Genomic DNA, 13,007 nt, shown 5'->3' with positions numbered 1-13,007 from the left:
AACAGAAGTTCGTAGGAGTATGGTTTCATAAAGAATTATCTTGGCATCCTTATGTAGAATACTTAGCCAATGAAATTTCAAAAAAATACTGGCGTTCTCTACAGATTGAGAGGCTTAATACCGCTTTGATTGAAAACACAGCTTTATAGCACTCTTGTCTATTCCAGGCTTTGCTACGGGATATTAGCGTGGGGAACAACAAACAAAACAAATTACAAACGGCTGATAGTCTTACAGCAAAGCGTTCTCCGTCTATTTGCCAATTTTCACGGGCACTATGCCGACTTCAGAACGGGCCCACTATTTGTTCAGTATAGTATGTTTAAGGCTGACCAAATTTATTATATAAAGCTTTTACAAACTATACACAAAGAAAATCTCCATGGCAAACATAACGACAATAGCAGTATATACCCTCTTAGGTGTGCCAAAATACATACACCGAAATTGCGAACAAACTACGGCAGGCAGTCTTCTCTGTTTCAACACACCCACATACTCAACAAAGTTGGAGACCACATTGATTTCAAATGCAGTAAAAACATATTTAAAATACAGGCGAAAGAATACCTCTTAAATCAGATTATCTGCTTCAATTGCTAGAACTGTGGATGTCGTCTAGACCTGTTAAATACGCAGGTTTTGTAATTGTGTCTATCTTTAGAACTCAATCATAGTTGTACTCTGATTGTGCACTTGTATTTTGTTTTAATTTACTCCTTTGTACTCCAATGTACGTTACTGTACCTTCGCAATATTGTTCTGTAATGTCTTGTGCTCTACATGTTGCTTGTAGTTTTGTAACTCCCATTAGAATTTCTAGCTTGTTTGATTTTGCCTCATCATTGTACTGTACCAAAGGGGGCTGGGGCCTCTGTCAGGCTTTGTAGCCTTTAGTCCCAGCCTGCCTTCTCGTACTTCTGAGGAAATAAAATCTTTGAAAAATCTTTGAAATCCTGCGTTCTAGTCCAAGTAGTTGTTCGTTCCTTTTATTTCAAACATTTTTTATAGCAGTAATGCTTTATCAGCATTTCTACACATTATTTAAGTAATAAAGAGTGATTTAGTACCTTTCAGGTCGGTTTAGGTGCCAGGAGGAGCCTATAACTGAGTTAACCTGCATCGTACCGGAAGGGCCGAGCCTGCGCTTCGAAACAAAGCGTCGCAGCGCACATAGCAACATCCTTAGGAAGCTCTCGGCGGGTTAATACATTTTACTTTGCATGCGACGTCACCATATCCACCCGGAATTCATATGTACCCACTTGAGAAACCGAGCAGTGAATACGACAGCATGTGTGGGAAGCTCATTGCAAATTGCCCAATTCTCATTTTGCTGCGCTGCCAATAATAGTTTTCTCATCCCCACTTACAACGATTGCCCAGGAATTGGGAAGGTCACCTGGGGTAACTTAATTATGGTGAAATCACCAATTACTTTCTGCAGTGCATTAAAATACCCAGCCAAACGGGAAATGGCGCTGACATATTCTCACAAAAAAACGAAAAACTTAGGTGCCACCTTACATTTGCCCTATATCTGGGTAGCACATTTTAATAAGCATTTTGACGCTCTTAATTTACATCACCTTGGCGGGTGAAGAGCAATATACGGGTTATAATTTCTGTTTTGTTTTGTTGGGCGTTCTATTGCTGTCGCATTAATCAATTAGATGGAAAATACTGCAAAAACGTTTTTGCGCGCGTGAGTTTACCTTACGTTTGATTGTGGTGATGATCTTCAAAAGTGCGAAGAAAATACTACAATCAAGCTAAGTATTCTGCGCGGTAACAGAACAGGTGTGTGGTCCTACTCCCAATGAAGTTTAAATAACATCGTAGTGACAACTACGATGCAGTCACTGTATTTGGGCTATATCAATGCCGTCATTTAAAGCGGCGACAAAGTCCACGCGAGTGTCACAAGGACTGCAACAGGTGCCTATGACACAAGGGACATTAGCTGAAGCCATAGAAGACTTTCGGCTTGTTGTTTCATAACATTAAAACAAAAGCAGTCCTCGCGACGGGACGAAAGAAAAAAGTACACACTCATAGCGCTATGTGTGCGTAGCCTCATTCTTCGTCCCGTCCTGAACGCTGTTTTTGTTTTGTTGCAAGGGACATTAACAAAGATGATCGCACCCGATTACTTCTCCAGTTGCCCCCGTGCATTTTAAGATGGGTGGTATTCCTGTTTTCAATGACCAACACGCCGCCACAAGAGGGCTGTAGAGCTTTTGCGAAAAAGACAACACGTCGAAGCTTAGGTAAAGTATAAAAACAAACGGGGGTTATGGGCGTTAGTCATACGGACCTTGCTGAGAGGACACTATACAACCAAGGGCATGCCAGATTTGCGACTGGCGTCGCACACAGTAAGCATAATCCGGGCAAGAGCTTCAGATCATTCTCAGGCACACAAGGAATCCACATAAAAGCATTATGGCCAGCGAACGCGGAGCACCACACTTGGTCACATCGTAACCCAATATTCATCCTAATTCGGTACCATTGTTATTTGCGATCCTTCACTACCACCATGTGATAGCATCGTTATGTCATATCTACTTACCATAATTTCGCTGCATCATCACCTCACAATCTTCCAATGAACGCAATGTCGCAGAAACCAGGAACCACAATCACAATTATACAGCAATCATGTACTATATTTGCAGTGCACTACCACAACAATGCCATCGGGTATATTTTTCCCCGCGGTTTGAACAATTGTGTGTTAAGCTTTGTTCTCAGTAGATACGGCCACTGGAGACATCAACAGCTATTTGTTTAAAGAGCTGCGCTGGCTTTCTGTTGAATTACCGCTGGGGTTTAGAGGACAGACCATTGAAAACAACAATTATATACCACGCTACTAGAACAATAACAGTAGCATCGCAGGAGAACGTGAAGTACCATATTTCAACTTTTATGAAAGTTTGGCCAAGTCCATCAGCTCAACAGATGTTTGACGAAATAAATAAGGAAGTAAGGACGGGATCAACAATTTGTATCATCGCTTAGTTATCATTTCTTCTCTGCACGCAAGTGTTGATCCTTTAAACCGTCTCTGCGTTTTTTTAACTTAATGATCGTTGACGGGCAAGAACTGTAGGAGAGTAATGAAGTTTGGCGGGAGGGCAGGTTATGCACCTATACCTAAAGAAATTTTTTCGGCTGCGGCCATATCTGCGGTAATACATGACAATAAAATGATTTAGCACGAGTGTTTACTCGATGCCCTTCCCCCCAACATCATCTTAACGTTCCATTCTTCCTTTACTTCTGTGGCGTACAACACGCATGACCTCGATAATGCGCCCTGGTTTGGAACCATGGTGCCAAACACCTAGTGTGATGCACAATATGGGGTTGATTCCTCTCTCACAATAATCGGTAAAACATGAAAGTTAAATGCGCAGTGAAATCTGCCGCTGAGCATGATTTTGCGGGTCGGCGGCAGTCTCGTGGGAGTGCTTGGCGAACGACGTCCTTCTTGCGGGTCGCTTCGGCAAAAACAAACTGGTGTCATTTCCGTGCGGATATGACGTTACTGAAATCTTGGTGTATCCCGGCATAAAACGCTTTCGTGTAAAAATATAAAACCTGAAAACGAACAACACTAAATAACGCGTACTATTTGGAGAGAAAGGTTGCTTCCCCGCAAGAACACCCTGTGTGTAGGGGCGCACCCTTTACAGGCCGCTTGCTTCGTTGTACTGGCGTCATTTTCGTGACGGATATGGCGTCACTCAAATGTTTGTGTATCCCGGAATAAACCTTTCGTGTGATTATGTAAAAAGGTGAAGAACTATTACACTCACCCTGTTTTTGAAAAATTAGCCCAGTATTGCATAATGGTGTCACTCAAGTTCTTGTCGACCTCTTCGTACTTGAGACTTGCGTTAAATGGTTCTCCGAATTCAAATCCTATTTCTTCTCCATGAATTACTCCCATCCACTTCGGCCAAGGATTCTTCGAAGACCGGTGGCTGAAGAAGTACTGGTAAACACTCGCTTTGGCTTGGCTAAGAAGGTCGGCTAACTGCACAACGGGACAGGTGAAGTGATAGTCACCCACAATTGCGTCCAAAACACTCAACCTTTCTTCGGTTGACGAGTTGGTTACATTTCCGTACATTTTCAATATATCTTTCATTGGAGGTTCACCCTTTACTGGGTTCAGAGCTCTGATGACAGCAGTAAAATTCTGTTCAGTGATATTTACTGGGTCCGCCGTTGCTGGTAGTTCCAGGAAATACTCCAGAAAATAGGAGCCCTCATTTGCGTTCGACCCAAGCAGGACGTTGGTCTCATTATTAAAAGTTCCTACGACAGACATGTCTAGCGTTGAGTTCGGGATTAACAAGCCATCTTGCACAGGAACAAACGGGAATTCCACAACACCACTCCCCCATACCTCACTTTCATTTTCTATGATTAGTTTCGCATCTTTCTTGAGAAGACACTCCAGGGTGCTATTGTCTAGTTCAGTCGAACAATTCAAAGCCTCAGCAAGCGCCTTAGCCGACTTGCGAGCTGTGGCGTTGTCCTGAAAGCCCCAAGGAGCTGTAACATATCCGCTTTGAAGGATTGCTCTAGTAAACAGCCGCCTGGAGAGAGGTGACAGGAGGTGGTAACCAACGCTAACAGCACCGGCGCTTTCACCAAAGATCGTAATACGATTTTCATCACCCCCAAATGCGCAGATATTTTCTTTTATCCAACCTAGTGCGAGGTGCTGATCATATAGCCCCGCATTTCCAGGGACCATATCGTTTCCGAACGATAGGAAGCCAAGAGAAGCGACGCGGTAGTTCATTGAGACCACAACGACATTTTCCCTCGCCACCAGCGTGGTAGCATCGTAGACGTCTAGAGTAGATGTGCCGCTGTAGAAACCACCACCGTAGATCCATACAAGAACGGCGACGTTGTTTGGGTCAGGATGAGGGGTCCAGATGTTTAGTTTTAGACAGTCTTCGCTCATGTTGGTGTTGGCGTTCCACATCATGCTTCCATTGAAATTTCCGTAGATGCAATCTAGGGCTTGAACGCATGAATTTGGCCTTATGGTGGCGTCGAGAATGCCAGACCATGATATCTTTGGTACTGGCTTCCTGAATCGAAGGTTCCCGACAGGTGGCTGCGCGTAGGGTATGCCGTAAAAGACGCGCACTAATTTTCCGAAGGTATGATTTCTTATGAACCCTCTAACGGAACCATTTGTTGTCACCACAACTAACGAATCGTTGTCCTCAGCGCCAGCACAAAGCAAGGGTAAAAAAATGACGTTAATTGTTATCTTGGCGACCACGATCCAACAGTGGAGTTCCCATTTCTTCCAGAGCATATCGAGTCTCTGCAATGAAGAGATAAAAATTCCGCTGGTTAGCCTCGTGTTTTTCCAGGGCGACAATATTTCAGGCTGTTCTTACATAAAACTAAAGCTCATCAGGGCGTAACTCCATAGGTGAACACTGTGTTTACAAACCTGCTTACGTCGTAAGGGACTCTGAAATTATTTCTTAGAAGCCTTTTTGGATTCTCCATTGGGCCGTTTACAAACCTAATATTTAAATATATACTGCACAAGTGAAAAACGACGATTAGGACTTCGCAGGCGATGCGTCAGCTACGATATTAACGTCACACAAATTCTTAGTGCGCTTTATGTTATCTGAGCCTACAAAATAATTATTTTTGCCGAGTCTATGCTAGTGTTGACTTTATGTTCATTCAGTCACTCTCTATGATAATAAAATCCCTTGCCAATCAACTGCATTTAAACTAAAACCCTGGCAGTGTTTGTTCAACGACAGCTTTGGAGCCTGTGAGATAATATTGGAGATGTGATTTCATGGCGCCGCAATCATTCGGTCGCAATGCGCCAAACACAATGTAAAGTTTATCCGTGCCCGCCAAACGATTTAATCATGCTTTTTGAACGTTAAAACTAGCGTTTTAAAAGGCTTCAAAGATGTAAGTATTTAAAACTGGTGTAAAAGGCCAGTATCTTCCTAAAACTAAAAAACTGCACTACAATTCACCTAGGATTCGTTGCTAAGTAAAAACATAGGCTTTAAAGGGACGCTAAAGGTGCAAAATCATCAAGCATGTCTGACACGTGCAGATTTCTGGTTTGGGCACCTTACTCAAACACGTAGAACGGTACGAGGTTGTGCACAGTGCAAACACATGTTTTCCTGTTCTTCCTTCATCAAGAACCAAATGTGTGCGCACAGTGTCAACTATACGCCGACGACACAAATTAACGTATAAAGACGGTTCTGATGTCTGCAGCTTCTTCATTCCCATAAAATATTGCTTTCCTATGTGTAACTCATTTCTGGTTTGTCCCAATCATGCTAACTAAAAGCACAGGAAAACGCGGGACAAACAGAGCTACACAGGACAAGCGCTTGTCCTGTGTAGTTCTTCGCTCTGTCGGGCGTTTGCCTGCGCTTTTACTTAGCATGTCTCCATACCAACTTGTCCACAGGTCGGTTGTCCCAATCAGATTCCCAGTACAATGTGATTGACTTTTCTATGGTCTCCCTAAGTTCCTGGTGAAGAAGTATAAACTTCGTTATTGAACATGGGTTGATAACATATGCTACCCCATGTACAGTTTCATCTCCTCGAATGCCAACCTTGCATATCATCCAAAGTGACTATTTTCCCCGTTTATAAGAATACCCACCAGCTTTTGATTGTAGAACTGAGTATGCTTCGTGCTTGCCAATCTTTTAAAGTGTGTAGTTTGTCTTGAGCTACTGAAACGCAGAAATTTTGGTCGGTATGTCTGTCCGTTACTCGATTCAGCCACCCGGGTAAAGTGAAACAGAAGCTGCGGAATACTCTTATCAACGCACAGCCAAATCTAAATGTGTGAGTCCGGTGTGCCTCTATTCACGCGCGTTTCCGCCGTACCACAGCGCTGGCATCGAGACACCTGACTTGGAGCAGTGGAGCGCGGTAAGTTTCAATCAGTGTTGTACGGAACGGCGTTACAAGGAACGGCGTTCCTGGAACTAGTTCCTTTTTGGAGAAACGGAGGAACACCACCGTTCCATTAACGGTCGGTGGAACTGTAACGGTAACTCGTTAGGTTTTTGAAGGAATGGCAGGAACGGCGTTCCTGCCGTTACATCGCTAGGATTTGGCTGTTTTTGATGCCAAGGCTCGAGTACAAATATCCCCAAGGCGCTACTGCGTTTCTCAGTTTGCCCGCCCTTCAGTTGTACGTGCTTCCTCGAAGGTCAAAGGCAGAAGAATAACCACGCAGCAGGCCGCAGCTTGTGCTTGCTTTCATGCTGGTTGCTCACGCGGCGTTCGAAGGGTGAATAGCGTAGCCGCGAGAATGCTTTTCGCCTTCCATCGTTTGTTTGGGGAGGCCACGATGCGTGTATGGCCGATAGAATTGTTCCCTGCCGGGGAAAGATTAGAGAGTTTTAGCAGTCCGTCCGTTCTGTCGTATGCGTTGTTACCGTGTTGGCCGGGACCCGTCTGGGCACTTGGGCATTCGTCGCGGTAGGGGGATTAGTTCCGCGGGCGTGCCTTCGCCATGTCCGCGCCTCCTCGCCCTTCCGCGCGCGCAGGCGCAGACCGGTCCCGGTCCAACCGGTAACAACGTAACCAACGGAACGGATGGACTGCAACGGAATCCGGGCATTTCGGTGTCGGAATTTCCGTCCAGGACCTTTCGGTGCGGACATTTCGGTCATAGGTCGGCGTACTCACTCGTGAGTACACTCATCTGTACTCATCTGTACTCAAACTCACGAGTGAGTACGATGATGAGTGATCACACACCCAGAAAAAAACAGTGAGTACGATGACGAGTGAGTACAGGGGTAAGTCCACTACTCGTGAGTACAGTACTCATGAGTACACTACTCATGAGTATGAGTACTGATGAGTACAGTATTCATAAGTATGAGTACTCATGAGTTTGAGTACTCATGAGTATGAGTACTCATGAGTACACAGTACTCATGAGTACACAGCACTCATGAGTACACAGCACTCATGAGTACAATACTCATGAATACTGTTTTTGCGAGTGCTTGCACTCTTGAGTATATGCACTCCTGAGTACAGTAGTGCAAACAAGAAAACGGACGACAAAAGCTGCCACCCGAAGACACGCAGAAAAACGCAGTTTACGGCCACGGCTGCACCGACAAGCCCCGAGCTCCCCTGAGCCCGACCCGGCCTGAGAACAAGAGGAGACGACAGACGCAACGCGAGTGCTTACGTTCCGTTTCGCTTTCTCACATGTACTTGCCTTCGCGCAGTAAGTCGCCCAACGACAGTGCACCGCGTCAGACGTTTTCTTCCTCTGTCCTGATTTATATGTTTCTAATCAATTAAACAATTTATTTTTTCTACTTAGTTTTTTATTCGAGCTACGACCTAGCTAACAGTGCAGATAAGTTGATTATTCGTGAGTAATACAAATTGAGTACTTATGAGTACAGATTGAGTACTCATGAGTGCAGAATGAGTAGTACTCATGAGTAGTACTCATGAGCAGTAGTACTCATTGAGTACCCATGAGTACAGATTGAGCACTCATGAGTACAGAGTGAGTACTCATGAGTACAGATTCAGTACTCATGAGTACAGATTGAGTACGAATACTCGTGAGGACAAATGAGTTTGAGTACAAGTGAGCACGATTACAAATGAGTATTTGATGAGTGAGTACGAGTGATTTTTTGAACAGACGAACGTTTTGAGTCTGAGTTTGATTGAGTACAGCGTGAATGAAAAAAATTGTGATTGAGTTTGAGTGAGTTCTTTCTGTTTTGCCGACCTATGATTTCGGTGCACGGGACATTTTGGTGCACGACGTCTTGGCCCAGAAATTTTGCGCAGCCGTGCGTGGAAACCAACGCTAAACCCTGGCGGAGCATTGCCAAGTAAAACCCAATTTCTGTAACAGATGGTAAAAATTAACGTTGTTAATTTGCATCCGTTCAAACTTTTTTCGTTATTTTAACATTTATGTGAACAACCCTAATACTTTAACTGTTACCAAAGCGATTTGCTTTCACTTCACCCAACGGTGCAAGACGCTGCTGCTTTTAGTCCATCCTCCCCCAGCCTAAAGCAAAACATCCGAGAACAAAACAACAAAAGAAAAACGAGGTCGATTAAGCGCGTGTGCATTTCGTTTTAATTATTCTCTCAATCAATCTCGCCTTCGTTGCATTCGATGTCAATTCTACTTAAAACTAACCAACCAACGACCGCACTTACGGTGGCGTAACTTAGGGAAGGGGAAGGCTGAGACCCGCCGGCTAACAGCCCCCTTGGTAGAGAGAGAGGGGTGTCACTTGCGCTCCCCCATTGCGTCGACTGGACTTCGAAAACTTGAAGACGACCGTTGCCGCTCTCGTCACACTAGCCTGCTCAATTTTTTGCTCCTTACAATGTGAGGAAGGGATGTATGCCTGGGGTGTCCATGATATGCGCGACTTGAAGAGGTAATTCCCAAGGGGGCGACTGAAGGTGAAGAAAGAGCGATTCCTGGAGTGGGGGCACCGTCGGTATGACCACGACACGTGGAAGGGCGTAGCCAGCAAACAATAGTGGCCATTGTGTTCTCGAGGGCTTTTTGGGTGGCTTTTTGTTGCACATTATAGAGATTTCCTGCGGCCATGGTGAATGTAAAGCTTTTTTCTGTATCACTGCGGTGACACTTCGGAGACCGTGAACTCCACCACGCCTGTAGGATTTTCAGGAGAAACCGAAAATAATATGACTGAAAAAGAAATCTGGTCGAGATTCGAGCGTACAGGCGGGGGGGTCGCTAGGACAAAGAATTAAAATGTGGCGAATGTAGGCATGTAAACATAAAACGAAGGTTGGTTGTCCCGAACAGAATGGGTGGAATTTGTATGGACAACCCGTACGCGCTTAATCAGCATTTAGGACATTAGAAGCTGCGGCTGTTTTCAAAAATGCCCGTTCTTCCTCCACGACAATATCCTAGACCAGTTTTCGCAAATTCATTTTAGCAAGGCAGCCCAGCCTACGTAATACTCTTCATAAGGTTTTCTGCATTCCGGGGCTAGCTAATGTTTGTTACGTTTTGGATATTGAGAGTGTGCATGTAATTCATGTAATTTAAGGGTGACTGATTTTAAAAAAATACAAAAAGGCGTTAGACCATCGTAAACACCGGTTTATTGCCTTAGCCAAAAAGGAGCGAATATAAATAAATAACCTGTCATAAATGAAAAAAAAATAACTTGTGCTAACGAATTCAATCGGCTGCATAACAGGTGTCCGCAGGAGGAGGCAGTAAACAAAATATATAAATGTAGAATATCTAAAAATGCCTGGAAAAAATCAAAGAGGGCATCAATCAAAACAAATTCACTGCTCCAGATTGTTGCCCATAACCCATGTTTAGCGGAAATAAAAATATAACGGCTGCCGCAAACAGAGAAGAACCGGATAATTTGGTCGCCGAAAAGTTTGCGTGCCGAAAAGTTTGCGCACCGAAACGTCCGTACACCGAAATGTCTGTGCACCGAAATTTCCTCACCGAAACAACCTGCACCGAAGTGTCCTAGACCCGTCTGAAGTTTGTTCTGTGCTCCCTGAAAAAAATCGCCTTGGAGCGTTTCTTTTGATTATTTTTATCTCCAGATAATCTGCGGCCGGCGGTGTTAATATTCGTATAATATACGTAGTTAGATGTGAGTTTTAAATGTCTCTCTTAATTTTGCCCCAGGATTATCCGATATATTTTAATTTAAAACCTAATTGTAGCGTTAATGTAACGGCACGTTGCAATTTTCGAACTGGAACTGGAACGCGTTCCTTTCGCAATAAAGGAACTTGTAACGGGAACTCGTTTCAAAATTAGGAAGGAACGTGGAACGGGCTTTCGTTCCTATTTTAGAGGAACGTGTACAACACTGGTTTCAATTGACTTGAGCAAACCTCTAGCCTATCATCTTGGGAGGAACGAGCCGAGGGAAAAACAGCGTGAGAGATTTCGACATTTGCAAAGACGGAGCAGATACGCGGCCATTTTGTATTTCTGGTTACAACAGAAGGAGTGATCTCTACGCTTGGTGCGCCGACAGATAGTAGGTAAGGCCTGGATAAATTTTTTGTTCTTCGTTTGCGGCTAGTGTTCCTTTATTCGTAAATACATTCAGTGATATGATAAATCTTCTCATTAGGTCTGTTTCCTTTCTATTTTTTTTCTAAAAAAAGCAACAGTATCTTATTCGATTCTAAGCACCCCTGTTATAACGATTTCGATGCCCAAAAGTGAGGGGGGGGGGGTGCTTAGATTCGAAAACCTTAAATTACACCCCTCGCCGTCAGTTGTTTCTGGCCGTATTTCGACAACCCGGCGCAGGGAATAATATTTTACGTGAAATACATTCAAGAGGAAAATAGGTGCAGACAGTGAATCCGCCGCCTACGTCTGATACTAACCCTGGTATTCTGAATCCTTCCTCCACTTGAGCCCTCAGTGGAAAAGATCCTTGAAATCGATTTCCCCATGCATAAGCATTGCGGAATCTTTCCCTTAGTCGAGTGGAGGAAGCGAATTGAGTGGAGGAGGGACTCAGAATGCGGCCTTAAGTCACCTTCAGTGCCATTTGACTCCGTTGCGCAGATTGGGCCGTGGCTCCCAGAATCCCCCAGCAGGTGGTGGCATTGGAGTGGTGTGTAGTTGTAAACTTTATAAATTAATTCGTAACAACGTCGACTAGGGCCTGCTTCTACGCGTGTAAAATCCACCTTGCGATTGTTGCTTAGAAAAGGGGGTGCTTAGATTCGCAAGCCAAATTTTTCAACTTTTTACCGCAAACGTAGGGGAGAATGCTTAGCATGGGGGGTGCGTAGAGGGGAGTAAATACGGTAATACCTATTTTCAAAAGAGCTGATTGATAATTAAATTTTTAATTATCGACGACCAATTTCCATTCTCTCCTGTTCAGGTAAAATAATTCAGCATATATCTCCCAAACGTATAGAAAACTGTCTCGATAAATTTCGTGTACTAAATCTATTTCAATTCTGTTTCCGCTCTGGATGTTCCAGCCGAGACCTAGCATTCGTTAGCCTAACACACTTTATTAAGAAGTCTATATACACTAGAAAGTTCGTGGGTTCAGTTTTATTAGACTTTATGAAGGCGTTTGATACGATTAATCACGATATGTTGTTTAAAACATTATAACCATGTAGCATAACCGGAGGGCCACTAATATTCCTGCAAACTAGTTACCTAACAGAGAATACTATGTATATGTCGCTAACGTTTTTTTTAAATGAGGACATTTAACGAAGGTGTTCTCCCAGGGATCGATTTTAGGTCCTTTACTTTTCATTTCATATATAGTGCCTTTCTGGATTGAATTAATCTATGCGGACGATACAACCCTTTTTCGACGTGAAAAATCAGTATAATATCTTACGTCAAAGTTGAACACAATATTTAATAACGATGTAAATTAGTCCCACTACAAAAATTAGGTTATGAACCCTGAAAACTAGATTAATGGTCTTTGGGGCTTAACAGAAACCGATTATTTTTTTCTTGAATTAAACCTTAGACTTCATTTATCACACCTTGCGACGACGTTACATTACTTGGCATTCACGTCGACCCTACGTTATATTTATTTCTTACAATTTCCCATCTCAAGCAATAAAGAGCTTCTGACATACGAGGTGTAATTAGCGCTAGGCGCTTGTTCTCTCATTCAGGTCAATTGCCCTTATGTTTTGCTTTTGTTCACAGCCATTCATATTACTGGGATTATTTCATGCGGCAGCAATAATCGGCTCCAATCTACGCTGTGATGGTGATTGGAAAGCAAAGCTCTGAACGACACGCAGAACAATTGTTCATGAGGCGTCTTTTGGATCCGCACACATGGATCTACAAAGAGTGAAACCATAGGTTCTGCCGTTAACTGGGATTCATGGTGGCGGCGTCGCGAACGCAGCAGCGTCGGCCA

General features: G+C 43.8%; 1 protein-coding gene across 2 annotated transcripts in view; it reads right to left on the bottom strand.

The window, feature by feature from the left end:
• Positions 1–13,007, bottom strand: part of LOC144169107 (acetylcholinesterase-like) — a 63,258-nt gene that overhangs the window by 38,393 nt on the left and 11,858 nt on the right. For both annotated transcript variants that reach the window (XM_077698127.1, XM_077698126.1), the window contains exon 2: positions 3,828–5,365. In XM_077698127.1, coding sequence (XP_077554253.1) covers positions 3,828–5,356 — 1,529 coding nt within the window. In that variant the 5' untranslated portion in view covers positions 5,357–5,365. The remainder of the gene's footprint in view (positions 1–3,827; positions 5,366–13,007) is intronic.

This window comes from Haemaphysalis longicornis, unplaced genomic scaffold (assembly GCF_048455015.1).
Source record: "Haemaphysalis longicornis isolate Haplotype H1 unplaced genomic scaffold, Haemaphysalis longicornis Haplotype H1 scaffold_2, whole genome shotgun sequence".
Classification (NCBI taxonomy): domain Eukaryota; kingdom Metazoa; phylum Arthropoda; class Arachnida; order Ixodida; family Ixodidae; genus Haemaphysalis; species Haemaphysalis longicornis.
The sequence above is the reverse complement of the archived record's forward strand: the minus strand, read 5'-3'. Positions and strand labels throughout refer to the sequence as shown.